The sequence below is a fragment of the Hirundo rustica genome, chromosome 6 (assembly GCF_015227805.2).
Source record: "Hirundo rustica isolate bHirRus1 chromosome 6, bHirRus1.pri.v3, whole genome shotgun sequence".
In the NCBI taxonomy this organism is placed as follows: Eukaryota; Metazoa; Chordata; class Aves; order Passeriformes; family Hirundinidae; genus Hirundo; species Hirundo rustica.
The window spans coordinates 47652033-47676857 of record NC_053455.1 but is presented as its reverse complement, the minus strand read 5'-3'; the positions used below and the strand labels follow the sequence as shown (position 1 = coordinate 47676857).

At 43.2% G+C, this 24825-nt stretch overlaps 1 protein-coding gene across 6 annotated transcripts in view; it reads right to left on the bottom strand.

Annotated features, from left to right (window-relative positions):
* The window catches only part of TNNT3 (troponin T3, fast skeletal type), a 30558-nt gene extending 6154 nt beyond the window's left edge, over positions 1-24404 (bottom strand). Inside the window, exons 1-10 of one of the 6 annotated variants that reach the window (XM_040066242.2) lie at positions 24283-24404; positions 19556-19590; positions 19019-19032; positions 7649-7669; positions 3517-3535; positions 2695-2740; positions 1790-1906; positions 1376-1453; positions 1016-1129; positions 747-856 (exon numbers count right to left, since the gene is read on the bottom strand). In XM_040066242.2, coding sequence (XP_039922176.1) covers positions 747-856; positions 1016-1129; positions 1376-1453; positions 1790-1906; positions 2695-2740; positions 3517-3535; positions 7649-7669; positions 19019-19032; positions 19556-19575 — 539 coding nt within the window. In that variant the 5' untranslated portion in view covers positions 19576-19590; positions 24283-24404. Of the gene's footprint in view, positions 1-746; positions 857-1015; positions 1130-1375; positions 1454-1789; positions 1907-2694; positions 2741-3516; positions 3536-7648; positions 7670-8060; positions 8073-9262; positions 9275-11823; positions 11839-13172; positions 13243-14060; positions 14110-19018; positions 19033-19555; positions 19591-24282 lie in introns of those variants that run through there. The other 5 variants (XM_058421101.1, XM_058421102.1, XM_058421103.1 and 2 more) reach the window with 5 other exon arrangements.
* Positions 24405-24825: the final 421 nt, after the last annotated feature.

The following is a 24825-nucleotide window of genomic DNA, read 5'->3' as shown; positions in this document are numbered from 1 at the left end:
TGTGTCAGGGCTGAGGTGAGCCAACTTCATCTTTCAATCACAGGTAAAACTCCAACACGTGCACTACAGACTATCATCTGATGACTGCTCTGCACCAGAGCACATAGCTTCCAAACCTCCGGCCCTCATAGAGACCCTATTCATACCTTAGCAGCATTAACTCACCCCTGGCAATGCTACAGATACCTGTCTGTAGGCTTGTTCAGCTAATCCCAGAGCTAGTCTCATAAGCAACTAATCCTAATTAGCAGGAGAGGCTAACAGAGCTATGCCAGGAGCACAGCTAGAGGGCTACCAAAACATTTCAACACTTCCCTACATTCCCATTTCTCCTCCATTCTCCAGGTTAGGCAAGCACACAGTTGTGGAGCCCTGTTTCGAGGAGGCTGAAATCTGATCTCCCCCCTTGACCTAAACCTGAGACTCCTCCCTGAAAATACCAGATGAAACTCACAGCCCTGCCCCTGTTCGCTCTCACCCCCTCCCCGGCCCGGGGCAGGGGAGAATAAATGGATTCTCATGCTTATAACAAAGACTTATCACGTCTGTTTCCCTGCTGGTGGTTGTAACCTCCCTGGACACGATGCACTGTTGCCACACGACACAACACACAACTTAAGTGTGTCCCATATTAAATTTCAAGGAAGGCCCCCTCCTCTACCTCATTCTATCACCAGAGAAGACTCCAGGACAGCAAGACCAAGTATCAGTGGATTACATTCCATGAATTAGGACAGACATGTTACCTCAGCTTGTCTTCATTAAGGTGGTCAATGTTGAGGGGCTTGCGCCTCTCTGCCAGGACCTTCTTCTTCGTCTCTCTAGCTGTTTGCTTCTTTCCTCTCTTCTGGTCAGCCTATTTTCAGAATATCAATTAATATCAGACTGCAGAAATTAAGCCTGAATGAAACTATTTCAACATTGGTCTGTTTTCTCAACTTCTAATGAAGACTGTTCCCAGTTAACTCAATGGCTAAATGCTTTCATATTTCTTTCATCAGTCCACAATTTTTACCTTAGCCAGATAACTACTGTATGTTGCACCCATGGAGGACAGAGCCTTCTTCTTCTTCAGATCATCCTCAGCTTTTCTCTTGGCATCTTCTTCCTCTCTCCGTGCCTTTTCCTCCTGTGGAGTGTAACACACAAGTTACTCTAGGACCGACTCTCAGGTTCCCCAGCAGCCAGTGTCAGTGCAGGGAATGTGATCAGAGAAGTACACTGATGAGCATTAGCAACTCCTGTTTTCTGCCCTTGCTTTAAGAGACTGATCATTTCATCTCTGGACTGAGGCAGGCAGAACTTGTAGTTTTTTGTCTCTAGAGATCTCTCCAGTTTGATGCAGAGACAAGGAGAGGGAAGCCAAGACACTTACCGCAAGCCTTGCCTGACGCTCCTTCTCCTTCTCAGCCCGGATTCTCTGCTGCTCTGCTCTTTCAGCTCTCCGCTTCTCCTGCAGGGAGCAGTGGCAGAGACATTGGATCATCATCGTGGCTTTACCTGCCTCCACTGGTACACCCCACTACCAAGAGCTTTGCTTCACTGAGTGTGAGCCACCTTCTCTCTTTCTATAACATACAGAAGGGTCTCTTGTACAATTCTCAGATATAAAATGAGGGGCTAAGAGAGGGGACAGACAGGAGGAGAAGCCATTTGATGATGACTTGAACAGTAACTTCTGTACATGACAGCACAGCTTTCTGTCAAAGTCTGACAGTGGTTTCAGCTTCTCATCTACTGATGCTCTCTCAATCTAGTACAGGGGAAAAACTGCAGTACAAGGACTCACAATCCTCTCCTTGAGAGCAACCAGTTCTTCCTCTTCCTTTCTTCTGGCTTCAAAGTGGCTGTCAATCAAGGCCTGCAGTTCAATCAAGTCTTTGTTCTGCCTTTTCTTTTGGATGTCCTAGAAAAGCAGGAAAACACATTAAATGTGTACTGCTCTAGTATTATGTCCTGGACATCCCCAGCACCCTGCATACACAAAGAAACAAAATTAAAAGTCTCTGTAGATTTCCATGGAAATCTATGGATTAACTTAAATGGCTGTTGGTGCAATCATTTATTCACACAACATTCAAGAGCTCAGAAGTGTAAAGAATCCAAATCTCCCATTTCCCTACACCATATTTTATCCCTGGCTTTGCTTACACACCTATCTTTGCATATACTCAGCCACCTCCTCTTGACTTTGTAATACAAATCTTGCCTAGAAAATATTCCTGCGTTTTGGGCAAAGCAAATATTTCTGTGGAGGTTTTCACCACCGGAATTTCTTCATTTTTCTAGCAACTTTCTAGGAAAGGGTTTGGACCTCTACTTGTTATTGTAATTTTAGCTAGTGTTTCTCAGCAACAGATGAGAGCCTGCAACTTTCAAGCCGTGTGCAACAATGGGACAGAGGATCTGAGAGCTCTAAAACACCTTCTCCTCCTTATAATGGCTTTGAAGATTTAAGGAGATAAAAAAAGGAAACACATGACTTTAGCTTAGTCACATTATCAGTGAATGCATTCAGGCAGTTTCAGGGAGCAGAAAGTAGCCTTTTGCTGAAATCGAGTGTTAAATCAACCATACTTTTGTCTTTGCCTTTATCCTCAGCAATATCCAATACCGGAGGAGTTATATGGGTTAGCACATAACTCCTATTATCAGGAACAAAGGACAAACACAGCCAGACTCAGGATTACTTACATCAAAATCTACTTTCTCACCCTCTGGTATTTTAGGAGCAGTTAGTCTGCAAAGAGTCAACAACAAAACAAAAAGAAAAATAAAGGATTTTCATCGTAAAGAATATGCAGCTTTTTAAATAGCCCATCCTGCTCTGCCCTGCCCTCAGGAATCACGCTGGTGATGAATGTTGGTGGAGATAGGAAGGGGTGAAAGGGCACATGAATGGAAAACTGCTCCAGAAAAGTCTTAAGGACCACCGTCCTTCCTGGAAGGTCATGCAGGGCAGGGAGTTACCCCTAAACCCCCTCTTTATTCCCAATGCATATGGTCATTCCCTACCACAAGGAAAGATGTTGATCTGCAAAGTCTGCCTGTTCAGGGCTGTACACTCCATCCTGGGCAGCTGGCAGAGTGGGAAGGGAAGGTGCTGGGGGCCAGAGACAGCAGATCTATAAGAAAGCTTAGCCAAGCTCAACTCAGCCCAGCCCAACATTTGCCACCCTTCTCACTGTCAGTGGTCCTGGATGGAAAGGGCAGTTTCCCAGCCACAGCCTCTCACAGAGGATTTAGTGTTGAGCTGGCTGTATTTTGGGGTATTGTGAGACCTCTGCATCTCAGACAGTCCATGAGTTCTCTGACTCTACCAGGAACTGCTGCTAAGGCATCCTCTGAAGGAAGCAGGCATCCTGGAAAGGCATGCAGGAGCAAACAGATGGATATTGCGTGAGGGAGAGTTGGATAAAGGCCTCTAATGGCCATTTGCCTAATAGAGAATCTAAGGGCTTCTGCTAGATTAGGAAAATGATTCCAGGGTTTTGAAACCCTGCCCATCATACTTACTTTATTCTGGGCTTCTCCTCTGTATTTGGAGGATGTAGCAAAACAGGAAGGGAAAAAGATGAAGAAAGTTAAAACAACAGAAATCACACCAGCTGCTAAGTAAAAGGAGGGAAGGGAAATTTAATCTTAAGGGAAACATACAGAGAAACTGGTTAACTCTCAAGCATGTCCAAAAGAAATGCACACACTCACACACCTATTTTGTGAGGAGTGAATCTGTTTTTACCCTTGAAACAGAATTTGTCAGAAAAGAATCAAGAGACTGTATAAAAGTCCCAAACGTAGCATCTGGAAAGCAGTGGTTTTGTGCAAATGCAAAATTATTTTTCTCAAACCATCCTGACCAAAGCTCTGAGGAGGCCAGCTGGGCTGGAGGGTGGAAGAAAATGATGCCTTTTTCAATCAGCACTTTGTTAAACTTAACTCCAAATCACTGTATCATAGCTCAGTGATAACCAGGCTTCACCAGTTTTGTTCAAACACCTCACACAGAGGCCAGGAGGGGAAAATCTTTATGCATGCATTTTCTCCAGGTTCATTGGCTTCCAAGACACCTTAGGGCACATGTCCCTGAGATACCTCGGCGCCGTGGGGAAGGTGTTTATTCTTCTGCATTGTGTGGTGCTCCTCAAACCCAGCTTGGAAAGACCATCCTCTCTTAGCAAGCACCCTCTCCTGCTGAGGAGCATGCAAAATTCCCATGGGCGTTAACGGGAATGATCTTTTCATCTCCAGGAGAGGCATAATGCCCTTGTAGGCAGGCTAAATCATCACAGACTGCCAGCCTCTGGCAGTGAGAATTGTTCCCTTGCAAATGACCTTTCCCTGGCCCTCAGACATGTGCTGGTCTTATGAGATAATTGCTTAACATTTGCGCTTGTGGTCAACTCGCCTCCCTGCTATTCTTTTTAAACTTCAGTTATTAACTCCAGCGTAACACCAGCAAGTTCAGTGCTGTTACTCTCACAAACAGAAATAAATTAAACCTATGTGTTTATTCTGGCTCATTCTCTCAGAGACCCAGGTTGACTTTCATAACCACACACCACATTTGAACTTTCAGAGATGCTGATGGATTCCGTGGTACAAGACTCTCCCTATGTTGGCCCAGTGGGAGGAACTGAGGTAAAAAAGCTCACAGCCTACTAAATCTGGTAAAAAAAAAAAAAAAAAAAAAAAAAAAAAAAAAAAAAAAAGAGTAAAGTAAAAGTAAAAATAACAACTTCAGTAGTGGGTGCATGAACCCTGTTAACAATATCAGATTACAGAAAGTTTTGGTTTTTTTTTTCCAAATGCTTATTTGCATCCAGTGGTTTGGGGACTGATGGTGGAAATATGGAATAGCAAATAGAAAAAATAGGAAAAAGAGCATGAAATATTATTAGAGGGGAAAATAGCAAAAAACTTATACTGGAAAAAATTTACTGAGGCAGTCAGATGTAAAGATCTTGGTTAACAAAAAACTGAGAGAATGGTTGGAAATGGGTTATTGTGATAATCAAGAGAAAAGATGTCAGAGATGTGTAAAAGAAGCCAAAACCCAACATTTCCTTTTTTTCATTAATGACAGTTTAGGGGGTAGACTTTTCTCCTCTACTGCAAGAACACTGCCTGCCAAAACATATCTCAGTTGAGGCCTGCAGATGCCAGAGCAATGCTAAGAAAATAAACAACATGTAATTACAAATGTGTTTTAGACTGCTTCACTATAAAGGAAGTCCCAATTCACTCCTGAAGAAAAACACCATTAGCCAACAGCGTACTTTTGTATTCCTCCACTTATTTTTTCATGTTTTGCTTTTCAAATAGCCACTGAGCTTCTTAACATGTTAGCTAAATTGCCTTTTACCTGGAGAGAGGAAAAGTAATCATAATTAACCAGTCAATCAGGTATGTTATTTACACAGGATTCCCTTCCTTCATGACATACCCAGATAATTTTCATAGACATTCCTGTTTGGCTTAAAGCTGCCAGTTAGTAACACTTCAAAGAGAGGGGGGAAAAAGAGTAGACAGGGAATGACTGGTTTTGTTTGTTGACCTTGGTTGCCAGGATCGACACCTGTCTGTCAATAGCTGTGTGAATTTGGTTTCAGCTGCCACCAAATCAGCACTCCAACAAACAATCGTAAAAATGAAAAAATAAGGTTAGTTGTTCTTGAAATAAGAAATTGTAGTTAGAATTCTTAAAGGTACCTCCAGAAAACCAGAAAAAGGGGTATTTTATTAAAATCCAAACAGTAAAAAAATCTATCCTCTGCAGTCCATGACCCAGCCTTTGTCCATAGTGTATGAACCAAAAGCAGTCCAAGGATGGGATTTATTTTGAAATGCCCCTTCTTTCAAGACACCGAGTTAAGGAATTGGGCCAAAATTTGTTGACAAGCAGGAATTGTCATGGCAAATTCCTGTTCCTATGGTGGATTTTGACTGGAATTACGGTCATTCTGACTATGAACCGTGGGGCTGAGACAAAATCCCCACACACAACCCTGCCAAAAGAAGGCAAGAGACGCTGCAAATCCAGGTTCACTGCCCTGGTCATTGGAGAGCCATTGAGTTTCTGGTTTCCAAAAGGCTTCACGCAGTGAGAGGGTACACCACCAAAACACCACCCTGCTTACTCCTGCCCAGTCTATGAGATATTCGCACGGTGCTCTCCTTCCCTAGGAATCCATCTGAACTGCCTTTATTTCACTCAGAAATCCCTAAACACCCTCCCTTAATCCCTCTTCTCAGAAGCAACATATCTAACTCACACTATGTCCTTAGGAAAAAAAAAAAAAAAAAAAAAAAAAAAAAAAAAAAGGAAATCAATATGCTATTAAAAATAAAAGAATGAGAAAAAGAAAGACCGAGAGGGGCTCAGGAAGGTCCTCAGGGTATTTCCCTAAATTAAAAAAGAAGCCTGGAAAGTGAGCAAGAAAATTAAAACAAAATAACAACAACAACAAAAAACTACAAAAGCAAAGTGAAACAAAACAAGGAAACACAGAAAATGCAGGCTGTTTTCAAGTGACATTGGGCTTTGTCTTTTGAAGCAGTTTCCTGGGTGTTCCTAGGGGCTGGGGCAGTCAGGAAGAACCCAGCTACTTCAACAGCCTCTAAAACTCCATGAGAACTTTCTATATGTTTAAGCTGGCCAGGGAGGGGCTAAGTTATCTTCCACAAGAGCAACAGTGACCCTGTGCCCATTTAGGTTTGGTCCTTTCACATGAGTCTTATCCCTGCCTGTGTGCTCCAGCACCCACTCAACCAAGTATTACAATCAGGCTATATTTAGCTCCACCCATCTGAAGAGATGTTTAATGTTTAGCACAATTCTGAGCGCTTGGCTTGAGCAGAAATTTATATTTCTGTAGATTCAGGCCTGGAGCCCATGACCACCTAAAGCTGTGTGAGGAATGCATGTCTATGCAAGGCTCAGCTCCATTTTCAAATATGCCACTATGATTTAAGAGATTCTTTCCTGATTTGGGGTAGATAGAGACGTTTTGCTGATGAGAGCTAAGACATAACAGATTCTGGCTAAAAGGCAAGTTCAGAGCAAGCTTCTAGAGCTTGGTTTTCATCATCTACTATCTTAATGAGGATGCAGAGGCTTCTCAATACACTAATGAGTCCCCAGGGGTGACTGGATATTCACAGTGAGCGATTCTTTGCAGCAGAGATGTTTTGGCCCAGTTCCTGAATTTAAAATAAAGCAAGGAACAAAAACAGACACATAAAAGACAGTGAGATGTTAGAAAGATGACTCTGTTGTCCTAAGACAACACTGAGCTACCATCATTATATTCGCCTTCTTCATTGGCTGTAGGTTGAAGGACAAAAGAAAAAGAGAAGAAGCACGACAGTGAATCCACAACCAGCACTGTTCTAAGAGCACCTGTCCCCACTCCCTCCCTCTTATGCTGGGAACCTTGGATTCTCCAGAGATGGAACAAGAAGAAAAAAGAACTTTTTGGTGATTTGATTTAGCTAACAAACGGCCCTTTCTCCATGTTCATTGAAATCCATCTAGAGAGATCATTTCCCTCCCATACTCTTTTCTCTTGAACAATGTCAGTGTTTTTGACACTTTCCCCAGCACTGAAAAAGAAAAAGGATGAGGGACTGTAGGTACATCACATACCTTCCTCATGAGCTTCCTCTGCTGTTGTCATGGTGCAAGCAGTGATGAAAAGACAGGAAATAGGAAAAAAACAAAAACAAAAAAACAACAGAACAGTTATTTAAAGCTCTTGGAATCCTGAGAAAGAGACCAGGGAATGCATCAGGTGGGGAAAAAATAAAGGAATTAGTGAACTAAGGCAGGGAGAAAACTGGAGAGACTGCCACGACTTAAAAATGCTGTAATGTTAAAGTAGCAGTAAGCATGGAGGTTAAAGGAGAAGAGAGCTGCAAATTATAATTGTGGTTAATGTTTGTTTCTCTTGTTTCCTTCTCTTCTACCAGCCCAGGACTCCTGTTCTCTCCCTTTCTCACACACATACACACTTCTGTGTTGCACCTAGGTGGAGTAAACCAGAAGTCGTGTCACATACCTGGCTCATGAACTTCAGGTGTGAAGTGTCATGGAACAAGTTGCGATGGAAAACAAGAGAATGAGAACAAGAAACCTGTTATTTCCACCAAAAGAGCTTTTGAGCCAACAGGGAGGAGGGGCAGAGAGGAAAAGGGGAGCCAAGGATGAAGTTGAGAAGTAAACAGGTAAAATATTTACATTTGAAGTAACACATAAAGAGAAGTCACAGAATGGGAAAGGTAAAAGAGGCAGAATTATGATAATAATGCAGTGCTTAAAAAACATTTCTAATTAACATATGGCATAAAGCACAACCTGACAGCACAGTGTACAAAAGTTTACCTTGATTGGATATAATGCACATGAACATAGCCAGCACTCTCAAAGCTCTATTGAACCCATCCTTTACTACAGCAGTATTTCAGCCATTTGAAATAAACAGTGTGGTTCAGAAACCTGCTGAAATACCTGCCATAACTCATCATCAACGTTCAGCTAACTTCCAAAGAAGCTCAGTTCCCTTCTAGATCTATGGCTCAGGCCATTTTCTTCCTTGAAGACAACATTGATGTCTCCATAAATGTACTGCTGCTCTTCAAATCCATTTGCAATGTAAAATTACAAACGGATTGCTTCATAGGAAGAAAAGGTTTATTAGAAGTCTGTGCAGGTCTACATGTCATTCTTCTGGGTTTTGGCAAAGCAGGAATAGATCAGCAATGTGAATTTGCAGGGCAGACTTTGCTTTTCAGCCACATACACACACACCACCCAATATTTTGCAAAACAGGCATAAAAACCCCACAAACTCTCACAGTGTTTATATTCTCCATGTACAGTCATTGGGTCAAATTCTGCCCTTAGATTTGAAATAAGCCCTCCCCTAGAGGAAGAAACACTCATTCTCATATCACATGGGCAGAATTTAACATATTCCACAAGGAGACTTTTTGCTGAACTACCCTTTCACAATAGTATATGTGTGTTCCCCCAGTTTCCAGTGAAATTCTCATGCAATGAGTAAGTTTCCTTCTCCTTACTGCTGATTACACTTTACTGAGAAAAAAAAAAATTAAACTAAAATAGAAGCACCCCAAAGGCATGCAAGTTATAATCCATCCTTAACTGATTGGTTGTTATCCCCTGTCACCTTGTATTCACTTCTCACACACACCATCCCAGCAGACAGACACCAGGGAGTTTAGAAGTTAAATCACATACCTGGAGGGGGGGCTTCATTTAGTAGGATGTGTCAGGGGAAAAACACAGGAAAGGAAGATAAAAGAATTAGAAATAAGTTATGTAGGAAGGGATCACCTCAAACTTTGGTAAGACTGGGCTGAAGAAGTATAATTTGCAGACCAAGTTATAGGGATGGACTGTTAATAAGAGTGGAAAAGGAGTGTAATTACAGTGGGGTATGAAGTAGATAGGAAGGAGATGCCATAGAAACCAAAAATAAAGGGACTTTGAATGTTGATGATTTGCAACAGTTAAATCATGCAAATTTATAAACTATGGGCAAGTGTAGTAACACTGGTGATCCCTAAATTTGAAAGAAAACATTCCCAAGAAGATAGTTTTACAAGCATTTGGGTTTCAGCTGCCCTTTTAGCTATCAGAGCTGGCATGAGGATGTGAGAGCTACTGACAGAGGCACTGCTTTGGATGTGTCCCTATGCCTGCATCTGAAGCTCCACCATCTAAGAATCTGCTGGCAGATTCCAGGCTTAGCTCTGCAGAACTGGCAATATTTGTGTCTGCACAGAGCTTGTCTTTGCTGCAAAGGACTAGAGCTGCTTGTGCTTATGTGCCAGAATCCTGCTTCAACCCACTCCCCGCAAGTGTAAGCAGCTTGAATTTCTGCAGCTCAGGTACCTGTCAGGCTATGGGATAGTCACAGCCCTAAAAGTTTCCAGGGACACTAAAAAATTAGTTATAAGCTTCTTAGATGGTGATCCTTCAGTTACAAATGGTATTTATACCTTCCTACATGGAAATAAGTTTTAGGGAATTTCAAGAATGGATTGATTCTTCATGATTCTGTTATTCTTCAACATCTGCAAATTCCTATATACAGGAATGTTTCAGATTAATACATAGGAATTTAGATGTCACAAACATGAGCTTGGTTAGATGGAAAGAGTCAAGAAGGAAAAATGAAATAATTAGAGCAAGAATTCCACAACAGCAACAACTGTGACTTGTGCAGCCCAAAGCTGTGACTTAGAAGATGTGGTAGGCAAAGACAGCACTAGTAACAGAGAAACTAAATAATCATGCAGTTACACGAAAAGCTGGGACAGTCTCCTTCTTACATAAAAGCTTTTTGTTAATCTTGTTTTACTTACATTGTCTTTTGGTTTTATTGTGCTTTATGTTACAGAGGGAAAATAAAGCACGGGGAGGCTGTGGTTATGGCTTTATTGTTTATCATATTGTGTTAATACCTTGCGTTTTGCACAAATTTCAAGCTCATACATCTGCCAATGCTAGAGGACCAGCTGTCAAGTAGTGAGTAGCAATAAATATCATGGAAAAGAGGTACAGGGGCAGGCAAAGCAGCTGTGATGGAAGCAATGACCTTTTGCTTGTGCAAATCAAAGTCAGAAAAACCTTAGGTGCAGATTAATAGACAAAAATGAATATGATTAAAAAGAGAAGAGAAGGATGCGAAACAAGAAGCAGTGAGAACAGGAGAGATAGGAGAAGCAGTGAAGAGATGAATGTTGAAGTATTAAATCATGTAAAAATCAATCAGCTTTCACCTCACTCCAGCCTTGGCAAAAGCACCGATCTGCTCTGAACTAGGAGGCTGGTCTCCCTCTGTGGACAGCAGAGGGAAATAGCTGGGGTGGGAGGCTGCTGAGATGTGACTACTTTAATAAAGCTACTCCAAATGGCACAGAATAATTTCCACAGACAGTTTAGAGGACACTGCAAGTTCCATTTCTGTTTTCCCAGGTAACAAACGTTATAACATTCCCATACGCACTGTGACCATGGCTCCAAGTCTGGTAAGCGCCTGTTATTACAGCTCAGACATTGAGATGCTTGTCCATAAAAAATGTTACTACATTTTACATGCAGCAGTTAGCTTTATCCTCAGTATTATGCATCACAGAATGATGAGAAATTATGACTGGTCAAAGGTGTGAGGAAGCTGCAAGTTATGGTTTATCATTAATATTTGATTTGTATCTTTACTTCCACCATCTTTGAATTCCTGAGTATAATACTAGAGTTACTGTTAAAATTTTTCAACATAAATCATAGTTTCAATTAAATTTCAGTGTTTCAGAACTCCCATAGATTTAGCTGAGATTTTGATTAAAAAAAATAGAAACGTTTCACAACCATAAAGGTTGCAGAGATATTAACATCTCTGGAACAAAGCTTTTCCATTTCTGCCTTGTGGCAATTCTTATTCCAGATTTGTTCTTGCATTACACTATATATACCCAGCATTATCCATAAAGGCAATGCTTCAGAAACATCTAAAATAGAATTTTCATTTCAAAATTTGGAAAGCTTCCACAGAGGAAAGAGGGAAAAAAAAACTTGGAACAAAATGTTTTAACTAAATAAAAACTATAATTTTTAAAAGCTGTCTACAAAGTGTTCCTTTTTTTTTTTTTTTTTTTGTTGGTTGAAAAGTTTCCATTCTGTCCCAATTCAGCACATGACCCAATTGTGAAATTGCCAAGTGGAATTGAATTTCCAGCATTTCCAGCATACAATAACCCTTCAGATTGACGCAGAGGAATTCAGAAGTCACATACCTGGTTCATGGACTTCTTTAGAAAGGAAGTAGCAGGGAAAGAGATGCAAAGAAAGATAAGAGAATTAAAGCAAGAAACAGAGGATAATTAAAAACCCTTACACTTTCCTTAGCCAAGGTGGTGGTGGTGGGGGGGGGGTCGTTAAAGGGATAAAAACCATTAATAAGATTAAGTGAGAAATAGAGGGCACATGTGAATGTCAATTAGAATTGTGTAGAGGAAGGGTTGTTTGGATATAAAAATGCAGACGGATAATGGATAGGTTCATAATGTTATAAAACAAATGCCACTTGTAGCCTCTGGCTGATGAAAACATGACTTGTATTTAAAGTAAGTCCATTACTGATAAGTTTGAATGTGCAAAAAGGGTATAGACAACCTGCTCTTATTCATGTGCATAGAAATCCCGGCCACTGTAGAAATCAATGGGCTCTGAGGAGCTGGCATTGATTTCCTTGGTGCCCAGGATTTCACCACTGGTGCGTAGGGCTGCACACCGATGTGGGAGAGTGAGTACGAACATGTTACTGCTCTCCAACCTGCAGGATAAACCATCCCATTTAAGCCTGGCTGGGTAAGCAGAGAGGGGCAGGCAGAAGGGTAATTGAAAAGTAAATGCGTTTGGGCTGCCAGGCTGATGCTTTAAGAAGCATGTCCTTCTATTTTACCAATTACAGAGATTGTCTTACCAGGTCTGGACCTTAATTCCGGTTATAAAATCAAGTAAAAATGTAACCTTGCCACCCCTGTTTTTGCATAATGCACATTAACCCAGAAACACCCCAATAGTTATGTTAGAAAAAGTACACACTACATCTTTTCTCAAATATGCTCCAATCAAAATGATGCCACTTAGTCCAGGTATGACACTGTGTCACTTGTTGAAACACTCGTGACTTTGGGTGCAAGTCTCCCCACATCTCCATACACTGCTGCGAAAGGGAGTCCTGTCTCTGTGCAGTGGCAGGGGAACTGGGGAAGAGGTGCACCCAGCTGAGGGACACAGTATTGCCTCAGGACATGGCTGTCCCACCTCTAAGCCTGGGGCGTGGCACAGAGGAAATGGTTTGAGGAACACTATCCCTTGTACCAACTGGTGTCCATAGGAATAGCCTGGCCAGAGACATCAGGTGCTGGGGAATACATAAGCAGTGCCCAGCCTGTGCCTCAGGCATTGTTTTCAAACAGCAGTTAGTATGCATTACTCATCACACCCCTTATCCTACAAGAGCAAAGCAACCATGCAGACGATATTTTTTGCATCGGCTCATCTTCAACCACCTCCATAATTCCTACACGAGTTACCGCTCCAGACAGAAACAGAGGAATTCACAAGTGATGGCACGTACCTTCCTCATGAGCTTTAGCATGGGGGAAGCAAAATGCAAAGGGAGATGAGAGCATTAGAAACATCAGAACAACTTTTCACTTGGGCAGAATGGAGGGGGAGGGAAAGACTAAGAATATGTTTCAAGGAAATAAAATGAGTATGGATACCAAAAGCAGTACTGGAAATCAGGGTGCAAATGGTCTGAGATATTAAAAACATAAAGCTGATTTAAGCAGCCATATCAGATGACATTTGTCTCATACAGCCATTCCTGCAGTCCTGCCCAAAGCCAGGAGCAGCATGCTGTTTCACAACCCTAGTGCTTGCCCAAGTGGATTTACAACCTGAGGCCAGCAGGTTTTGGGTGGCTGCAAGTACTGCAATGAAACACTAGCCTAGAAATTCCATTATATGAACAAGAATACCATCTTCAGTCATTTGCAAAGCTAAAGTATCATATTTATCACCATTTGCTCTATACCACAGGGTTTAAGCTGGAAAAGACATGTGCAGAGAGACTATTGTAAGAATGTCAGCCAATCATGAGCATTTCTGCATATAGGCTGCAGGCCAGATCCACCCCAAAATGGTCCAAAATAGGCCTGCCAAGGAAACCCAACCAATCTCAGTGTAAAGGCTTTTCAACATTCATCCTTTTAAGAGGTTTACATTTCCCAGCACTTTTCAAACGTTTTTTTCATGCAACAATTACCATGTACATCAACAATGCATTCAACGTCAAGACAGAACGTGAAGGCAGACGGTACAAAGAAACAAAATGGTGGCAAGTTTTAGTCTATATAAATATGCTTATTTATAACTCCCATTTCCTTTTGCCATCTTATGGTTTACTGGCTAAGCCAGAGCTTATTCTGAAAGACAAGAATTCAGGAGTCATGTCACATACCTTCCTCCTGAGCTTCTTTAGGTGTGAAGAGCATGGGGCAGGATGCAAAGGAACATTAGGAGAAATACATTGTTATATGAGCTAAAATAGGCTGAAAACCTTTCACAGGATGAAAATTCTGCTCAGAGGGAAAAATTTTATCCCAGAAAAGGACATGCTAATGGCCAGGAGGGGAAAGGAATTTGAGGCACGTGTGGCTGGGAAACAACTTCACCGTGTGAAGGGAAGAAGTAAAAAATATATCAGACAGGGAAAATCTCACAGTAAGCTCAAATATCACGTGCTGGAATTTCTCTCTAGTTCCAGTTTTAGAGGACAGCTCCTGCCGTTGCCCAGAAGGGCTTCGTGGTGAGCCCTACACAGGGCAGGGGTGGCAGAGAGGCCGGGTTACCACTGAGCCGACTCTGCCGGACCTTGCACTGAGATTATTCCTGGGCGTTAGCCCACGGCAGAGCCCGTCACAGAGGCGACGTGGAAAGCAAAGACAGCAGGAGCAAAAAGACAAAGTAACTGATACTGCTCCTCTTGCACCACCCTTGAGTCCCCAGCACCACCACCAAGGAGACAGCAGGGAGCAGTTTGGAAGGTGACGGCACATACCTTCAGGAGGAGCTTCGTCAAGGTGGGATGTGGCAGGAAGCAAAAGCAATGAGATGGAAAATGAAACCAGTTAGACTAAAAAGTGTGTGAATGCAACAGAGGGGTTAAAAAAAAAAAAAAAGCCCAGGATGTATGAAACAAGGAAACAAAGGAGATAAAATGGAGACAGATGACCAGAGCACACGCAGGTAGAAGAAATGTAAAACCATCTGGACCTGGATGCTGTAAAAACTCTGCAGACTTCTCAGAGTGGGTCTATTGTGGCACTACAAACAGGTTTACTCCTGTTTAAAATATGCCCGTACCACAAAGCTTTGCAAATATGGAACCAACACACCCTTTGGCTCCTTGCACCTGGAGCACCACATCCCAAACTCTCGAGTGCAAAGGGTGAGTTTCTGTTCCAGCCCCTCTTCCGCCCTGTCTGTCCCACTTTGCCAGTGCTGTGTGCAATGTGAGCTGCCAGCTGGGGTTACTTACCAGCATCTACATGGTTATAATTCTGCAGTATTATGTATATCATATATCATATGATATATTATAGCTTATAAACTTATAATATATATGATATATGTTATATATAATATGACTTATTATAGCATAAGTACTATATGACATAGGGCTAAGCACATATTTGGCCACAGATGGATTTTGACTTCAAAATCCATCTGATCACGATCTGCCAAGTTATGTTGGAGAAACCAGTTGACACTTGAGAGAAATCTTTCTAGCCGGACCCCAGTTATTCCATGGTACACAAATACCCAGGGCTAAAAATCAGCCTCAGAGCATGTTGTGTCTTGGGTGAAGGGATGGTATCAACATTTTCTGTGCTGCTTCCTCCCCAAAACTGGAGAAGAGGTGTCTGCAAAGATACTTAGGGATGTGGGGTACCCTCAGTGAAATTTGTGCAAGGGACAAGGAAAGCCCTCTGCCTGCAGATAATTTGTCCCAGCATCTTTTCTTGTCTCTTGCTTTCTTCTACCACCTTGCAAAATCGAGGTGCACATCATCCTGCTAGTGCAGAAACCAGCAGGGCTGAGATGCTGCTTCACCTACCTTCTTCCTGAGCCTCTTCTGTGGGTGTGAAACGTCACACAGCGAAAGAAATGGGAGGAGAAAATTAAAACAGGAAATAGGTTATTGGAACATTCCGGAGGTTTGCCAAGCTCACAGGCTGTTATGGGTAAGACTACACAATGATGGAATTACAGGGTGAGAGGGAATTAAAAATAACATTTTTATGGGCACATTACAGGGTTATAAATGTTACTGAAATATGGGAATACGACCACAAGTGAAAACCACATAAAAAGGTATCCAATGCATTATTCTTTATTAGAGCTGGCTAAAATACCCCAAACCCAACTTTTGGTGAATTTTTAACCACAAATAAAGTTTCTGCATTTCTTTTGCTTTACTTTTTTTTTCTCATATGGTTAAAATTTTTCACCAACATTTATCAATTTTTGAAATTTCAAACAAAATAATTCATGAATTTTACCAGATGAATATAAACTTCTGCAGGGTGTCTCCCTCCCTTTAAAATATTCATTTTGACACCACTGTGCCAAAAATAACTCAAGCCATTTAGTAAAAAAAAGTAGAATAAAACAAATGGGTATATTCTTGTTTTTATACACATATATGCATATGCACATACATGTATATGTATATAGAGAAATGATGTGTGCATAGTATATACATTTTTTTAAATATATATATATCTATATCTCAATGCATTTTATTTCTTTCATATATATATAAACGTTTTGGTTTGTTTTTTTAAAACAAACAAAACAGGCCAAATTTCCTACCAGCTCAATAAGTAACATCAACGTCCACTATTGCATTGATGTCAGTGGTTCAAGACAGAGTCCTGGAAACTGGCTGTGAACCATTTGCTCTAGATTTCTTTACACACATTCTCCCTCCACACTGAGAGAGAAAGAAAGCAGAAGCCATGTCACATACCTTCTTCCTGAGCTTCAGGTGGTAAGTGTCATGGAACAAGAAGCAACAGCAAGCAGGAAAATGAAAACAAAAACTGTTAGAAACTGGTGTTGGGGTGAGCTAAGGCCTGGAGAAAAAACGTAGTTAGAAATGGATGGAGAAAAGTTACATGGAAAAGAAATGTATGACATCAGAGAGAGACACAAAGGTGAGGCAAAAGTATGGAGCAAAGAGAAGATACACCTCAGAGGAGCCAGTCATGCAGATTAAAAAGAAATTGAAAGTCACCTGCCTAATAATATCACGTCATTAATACTTTCATATCATTAATTTCAGGTCATTAAATACTTGAAAACAAAAAGTAGACAGTTAGGGGAAAAAAGGAGAAAGGCAAGAAATGCTTTTCCTTTAAGGAAGGCTTGTCTGAAGGAGCAACACCCTTTGCTTGCTCTTTTGACATTTGACAAGACGTGAAGGATGGAGCATGAAGAATGCCTTCGCCTTCCTGGCTCTGCCACTCCATGCAGGACCAGAGAGACAGATGATGACTGAAGGCAGCTCTACAACCTATTTGGAGTCTCTATTTTCTTTTTCCTCTTTTGAGCCCTTGGTCCCTTCAGAAGCAATGCCAGGGGAAATAGTTACTTAAGGATAATGTACCTTATAGCAGAAACTACTCTCACCATGGCCACAGTTGTACCTCTCTTCCCACCACGACCAATGGGAATTTGCCTGTTGTAGCAACTTGGAGGAATCCATTGGGGGACAGGAAAAAAAAAAAAAAAACAAAAAAAAAAACCACACAACAACACCACAACAACCTGCTGTGTATCAATCCCCAAAATGGACATTTCTACACAGGGACAACTCTCCATCTCTGAGCTGGTCTCACACCCTCCATGTGCAAATATTTCACCTCCAGTAAAGGGTTTTCCTTTTGACCCCTTAGAAGATGCCTTAGATGCCAAGGGCAGATCCTGGGAGAAATTCCAAGAGTTTGGCCCTTAGCTCTGTTTCAGACACCTTGGGAAAATGAAGGGTGACAACTGGCAGCTACACTTGACTGAATTGAAGCCAGTGTGTCAAAAATGCCCAGCAAAGACAGTAATACATGTCCAAAATGATCTTCTCCCTGCTGTCTACAAAAGGTGAAACAACTTGGGTGAGAAGGGTTTTTCATGCTCCATCTTTCCAGATCAGCACTCTCTCTCTTGCAGCTTGTCAAATCACATTTTGCCAGCTAAAGGCATGGTAAGAAACTTCATCTTTGCCAGTTGGTTGTCTGCCTTGCCTTTTCTATCCTCAGCAGTGCCCTGTAGACTCCTCCTCAGGAGCTGGACAACCTGCTCTTCTTTTCAATTTCAAAATTTAAACTCAATCCGTGGACGCTGCCAAAATGAGAATGGCAGGATTTCACCAATGATATGTTATGGGGCTTTGCACCAGTCCCTGGTCTAAAAAGTTCCAAGTTTACGGACAGATTCGCCCCCATCTTTTTCACCGTCCCCTTATACAAATATTCCATTTCACTGTAACATGAAGGCTCTGCACATCACAGCCCCAAAAAACTTGGTTGATTTTGTTTTCCAACTGGTTTCCTGATCAAGTGTTTCAGATTGCCTTTAGCAGCAAGCACCAAAGAGAAGGGTGAAATGCAGACAAGAGAAAAGCAGGACCAAGAATCAAAGAAAGATAAATTACGTTCCACTTTTTTTTGTTACCTTCTTCTTCGTACTCCTCTGCATTGAAATGGGAGGGGGGGGTGGGGAAAAAGCAGACAAATCAGCCATCAGCCTTGACTCATCAGTAGGACATTACCCATGGCAGAGCCCTCTGTGCTCACGGGGATGGCGGGCAAGATGGTTTCTGAGAGGCCACTTGCAAATCAGCAAGTCAAATAACAGATTAAATGACTTTGAAAATAATAAAATAGTAGTTATAAAAAGGGGAAGACGACGATAAATTATTGATTTTTTTTTCTTGGGCAATGGAAACTCGAGGTTACGCTTGCATTAGAAGGGAAAAGGTAGCAGAGAGCACCTCTGAATATAATAAAAGTGTCCGTGTGTATTGCTTATGAACATTGTGGGGATTTATGTTCTAAAAACAGATATATTACACATACAGAAGCTTCAAAATAAATTGCCAGCAGATGGCAGTGCCCCTACAAAAACTAGCAGCGTTCCCTCCCACCAGGGCATTGATTTGGGGCTGAAACCCCACAGACTGTCCGCAGCACGGACACGGCCCGGGTGCTACAGGCAGGGGACAAACACCACAAGCTGGGGACAGTCAGACAGAAGCACAAAAAAGAAACTTGAGATTTGTCTACTTATACCAGCTGACACAGCCAGCAAATATTGCAGGCTTGCACAGAAGCAATTACAGACAGATTTAAGACTTACCCTCTCCTTGTTCCCTGTGAGAGAGGAAAAAAGGACATTGAAACTAAGTATTTCTCCTGCTCTGTACTGATGTCGAGCTTTAAACCACACACTGAAGCAACCTAATGCAATGTTGTTTAAAGTCTGTTGTCTGCAGGTCTGTCCATGATTCCTCTGATCCCATGACTGCCCTAAACCTCCCCTCTCTACTAATGATGCAAAAATGTCAAATGATCCCGTTGGGTTTGGTCATACTACTCTAGATTTGTTAAACCAAGGCATTTGTTAAACCAAACGCTGCGCTGCGGGTTTTATTCCCCCTCTTCCAAGTGCAGTGCCACAGCCCCAGAGGGCAGGCTGAGCTGGGTGCAGGTGTTTGGGGATGTCCTGTGTTGGACAGGGAGGGGTCTTGGACACTCAAAGCCAAGATGCCCCTTCCCCACTGCCTCGGGGCGCTTCAGGCTGAGCACAGAGCAGCGCCCTGCAGGGATGCCCTCGCTCTGCCCCGTGGAGCCAAGCTGAGCAGATAAACACACAGACAACTTTCCCTCTACTTACACTTCCTCGGTATCAGACATGTCGGCAATTAGTTTCTAGAAAAGAAAGAGAAGAAAAGGAAAACAAACAACAAGAAAAAAAAGGTGTTGTTAGTGAGTTCACCTCATTAAAAAAACAGAGGCAGAAGCAGATGGATTGACATTTGAGGACAAAAAAAGCCTAGCACCTGCTTTCCCACCCAACAACCCATTCCCCACCAACACTGACATTTTGGGAGAAGCACAAACTTTGCCACCTGTGTCAGAGGACAAAGGGAGGGGAGGAGAAAAAGATCATCTGGAAAGATATATCCCATCAACTCAGCTGCTTCCAACAGGCAGACCCAGGGGCTACTTAGTCCCAGCTTTAAATTACAAAACCCCCAGAGCTCAGAGAGACAGGCAAGGCCTCCCACACCCATCTGACATTTCTATCGCTCCAGCAAGATCAGTGGAATTTTTCCTTCTTTTGCGCTACCACAGGTGGGAAAGTGCCAGCTCCAAATCTACACTCGGTAACAAAAATAACTGAAACTACCAATAAACCTAGAGATAACTATTTATTTGTCAGCACCCAAAAGTGTGTCTGGTTTCTGCAACTGATGACTGAGTGAACAATAATTTGTTGGTTAGTTTAAGATGAAAACCAGCCACATGCCTAGGTAGGCAGCTCACATTGACATAACCATTTCTATGTCATGCAACACTGCCTTTTCTAACGGCATCAGCTGTCCTGAAGCCAGGGGAGAAGATGAGGAAAGGCCACTGAAACTTCCTCCAAATCCATAGTAGATCTTAAATTAGAAAGCCAGACTTCTCCTTGTTGGCCCAAGCCCTTTCCTGACTTCATTATTCAGTTGATATATGAGAGATATCTTGAAGGAGCAGGTGGGCTGACTTAGGTTCAAAAGGAACAACTGCAGCTCAGCAGCTTTCTATTTCAGAGGAGGGCAGTAATCCCACAGGCTCCAACCCTGCCCTAAAAGGGATTCTCTCCATTCCTCAGCAATGACCTTGGGCACCATACGTTAAAGTCAACAGGATTTAAAACCCCCGTGTAGCAAGGAGAGATAAACAGCCAACATTTTTTCTCCTAGTTCCTCATTTATTCTCTTTCTCAAATTCAGCATTGCCCTGGAAGTAGTGCCACCAGCGGCTGTGTTATGACCTGACGTGCTGGATGGGAGGGGTAATCTACTGCCAGGACACACGAGGTTTGGATTCACTGGTCTCTTGGTCCCAGGCTGCGTTTAACTTTATAGCTGTGGTTGTCCATTTCTTGATTGCAGCAGCCATCCCAAGGAGTACTTAGGGGACTCTAGTCCTACCAAGCAGGAGGAATTTTGTGTTTGGGAGAAATATCAGCTCTAAAACAGCTTTTCTGCTCACCAATTCACACTGGTTTTGTTAATTACTTGAATGCTACAACGCTGCTGGTCTCTCTCCCCTACTTTTTTCAGTCTAGATTTCATAAAATCTTCAGGATGAAAACTTGCATTTGCTATCTCCTCAGTGGCTGGCATGTTAGCAGTCTCATTTCAGCCTTCAAAAATTATTCAGGCTATTAGTAATAATGCTTGACAGCACATTGGTTTAGGCAGCAGGACAGCAGAGCTTCTCCAGGCAAAGGCCTGCAGAGGGAACCTGCCTAATGCTCAGCTGTTGGCTTCTTCCAAAGTACGTGTTCTGTAAAGACTCAGGGCAATGGCCAGTCCTCCCATGGATTAAGTCTTTATAGATGCAGCTTTCCTTCCTCCCAAGGTGGAAGATTAAATTTAAAAAAAAGAAAAAAAGAAAAAAAAAAAAAGAGGACTTTTAAAAGGCTGTGGGCTAAACTCCTCTCATTCTAGTAAGAAGAATAATAATAGCACTAAATAGTGAAGAAATCAGCTCGAGAACCCTCTGTGTGCAGACAGAGAGTGTCTGTTCAGTGCAGGGCAGGCACGTAGCACAGTGCACGCTGTTCTTTCCAAGGCAATTGAAGTCAACGGGAGCCTTTGCAATCAGGCTTTCCATTAGCAGTTATTGGAATGAGCTCATCTCGTCTCCAATTTAGCTCTAAGGACATCTTGCTGAGGGTTGTCACATTGGCTGTTCCCCTAGCCCCTTCCATATTTGCTAATCCAAGTGCTGCAAATGCGAATGGGATTTTGCATGGCATCTGTCCGTGTGCTATAAAAGTGGAGCGAGAATGCCAGCATCTCTGACAACATAAGACCCCAACCCTGAGGGGTTTTCTTGGCCCCAGATAAAATGAATTAAGAACAAGTGCATTGGCAGACTCTGTACAAAGATGAGCCAGATGCAGGAACCCCACAGGCGAGGGCAGGGGGGACAAAAAAAATCCAGGGGAAGATCATAGATTTCAGCCTTGCAAGTGCCAAACATTCAACCAGCTTTGGTCCCTCTGTCAGGAGAAGCTGGCATTTAATGCAGTACCTGACTGCCATTGCCCTGGCTGGAAAGGTAAAAAGGTTTAGCTTCAAAAACAAGGGGTCTGTCCACTCCATGGCATTCAAAAGCCATCTGGTCCCTTAAAGCCAGGGGGAAAATGCAGACTGTTATAGCTACAGCCACCCAGGACAAGAAAGGCTCTTTGATGCCCAGCACTATCCACATAGCTAACTCTGCCATCAAAGCAGCCAGCAAAATTGGACTATATTTACATCCAAAAGGCAATAAAGAAAGCAATCTGTTAAGAGCGGCAGTTTTTACAGTTAGGATTAAGTTTGCCCGAAGGCAATGGAAAGTCTCCAGCTGGCTCGGGATTAGCCTTTGGTGGAAATTACTTTACACACAGCAAATGCAGCCCAGGATTAAGGCTGTTAGCACCTTCAGGCAATAATTGGGCTTTGTTTGTGTAGTGGCAGAAAAATGGATTCTGGTCCTGACTGAGGTTTAAGGATGTAATAAAATCAATTAGTTAATACTGCCCACCCTTTGAAAGGAAATCAAAACACATGGGAAAGTTCCACCAGACAGAAAACTTCCTGCCTGCTCCCTCCCCTGAAAGGTGAAAGCAAAGGTTATTCTGCATTTTGCTCAAGCCAAGCAGGTCACTGGAAGGACAAATACACTGATCCTTAGCCCCAGGTGGGCAGGAATACCACGTCCCTTTTGGCCCCAAATGCTTCTGGCCTCAGCTGTAAGAGCAGAGCCAGCACATCCCAAGAAGCCTCTTAGCAGCTGAGAATGCACCCGGGAGGGGGAATGGGCTGCCTTGCACCTCCAGGCCATCCCTAGAAATAACCCAGCCATCAGTCATCCCCTCCCAAGCCAGGCCATACAAGGTAGGCAAGGTAGCAAGAGCCATATGGAAAGGGAGCAGCACAAAAGTGGCCATGCATGGGCAATGGGACCTGGCAGAGACAGCTCTTGGGCAAGGACTGGGGCTATGATCCACCAAGCACCACAAGACCACTCTTTCCCAGCAAGAGCCACTGTAAACCCACGACATGAATTTTTTAATATATGTACATATCATATTAAAAGAGATGGGTATTATATATATCTAGTAAATATATAAACATATGCATATACTGCTCTCTAATGCTGAAACAGAGTAGCAGGACTCCAGCACTGCTGCAGGGTCACAGCAAAATCCCAACTCCCTGTGCCAAAATGTACCCATTATACTTGTCTGCAGGGTGGTATGAGCTGTCTGACCCCTGCAAGGGGTTTTCTAGGGGTAACAAAGCTGAGAGAACAAAAAGCCAAAGACTGTACTCAGTTTACATCCCCTGCCTTTCCTTGGCCTTAAAATCATCAAGGTGGGAACAGACCAACAAGATGACCCAGTCCAACCATCCACCCAGCACTACCCCTGTAATCCCTAAACCACTCAGGCAGGTGCCTCTTGAACATCTCCTGGGGACTCCACCACCTCCCTGAGTCTTGCCCCCCTGAGGAACAGCTGCCTGCCCTGGCAATCACCTACAGCCTCACTGGAGCTACCCCACATCAGCAGCACAGCTCCCACCCAAATTGTTGGCACCAGAGACCCTCCTGCCTTTGCAGGATATCCACCGCCCGACAGCAAGGAGCTGGACCAAGAAATATAAATATATATTTACCACAGAAAGCTTCCCACTACCACAGAAAATGAGAAAATTGAGAGAGAAATTCCCTGTGGGTGTGGTGGGTCAGGAGAAGGCGATTAAAGTCAGAGTGATGGTGGGATGCTCCCTGTATTCATGACTTCAAACTCCTTCACTTTGCTAGCCTGGCCATGCAAAACTCACAATTTGCTAGTCTGACCACGTGAAACTCACAGTTTTCCATGGCCACACCTTTTTATCCCAGATCTCCCTCTAGACCTACAGCCCTCTTCATCCACCAGAAGCTCCCTGTCCCTGATCGTCTGCCCTTCATACCTCCTGCCTCAGCCATCTCTTTCTCTGGGTGACAGGAGAGGGAAGGTCAGCACTTTCCTCCTGCTGCTGGAGGGAACTTTCCCTGAGTTCCCCAAGAGATCACAACTTCCAGCCCCAAATCTTGATTTGAAAGGATCTGTTCTCCCACTACTGATCCTTGAGAGTTCAAAGCACCCAAACCTCTGTGAGTGACATGAGACCCGTGAGATGCCCAACCAAAGCTCAGAACTAGAAGTGCCTTTTCCTTAGGATCCTGTGTCAGATGCCAGATCCTGTGGACACCAACCCTCCCCTGGTGCTTCTCCATTCAAACCAAGGCTCATCCCTTCTGTAGTGTTGCCCCCCAGCAGGATCCCTTGCCAGGGATCCCACTTACCTGGGAGGAGTGGAGAGAAGCACCAAGCTCCCTGTCGGAGGGGACGGGCAGGCTGGGATCTGCGAGCGCCCCAAGGTGATGCAGCTCTCAACTTATAGTGACATTTGATCGTCCGGAAGAGCCGATTGGCCCTAGACTCCGTGTGCTGGGCAGAGAGGGGAAGGGAGCAGGGATGGGCGGGGAGGGGGTGAGATGAAGGGGGAAGCAAGGGAAGGGGGGGAAAAAGGTCATGCCATGTATGGGAGCAGCTGGAGGAATTGCACAGATGATGCTAAGATGGGAGGGACATGTTTGGAGAAAAAAAACCTCCAGGGCTTATGTGTCTATATTTACAACCAGTCAGGCAGGCAGGGCTCACAGAGGGGTATCTGAGGCAAAGGCACCTCAGAAACAAATTGGGGGGGGCACAGCTTCATTGTACATGATCACTGCTAAAAACCTGGCTGTGGCACTCTGGATCTCAGAGTCTCAACATACAGCAGCAACCTCCACTCTCTCCTCTGGGCAGTGGCTCTTCCCAGCTGCCCCTCCACATGCAAAAGG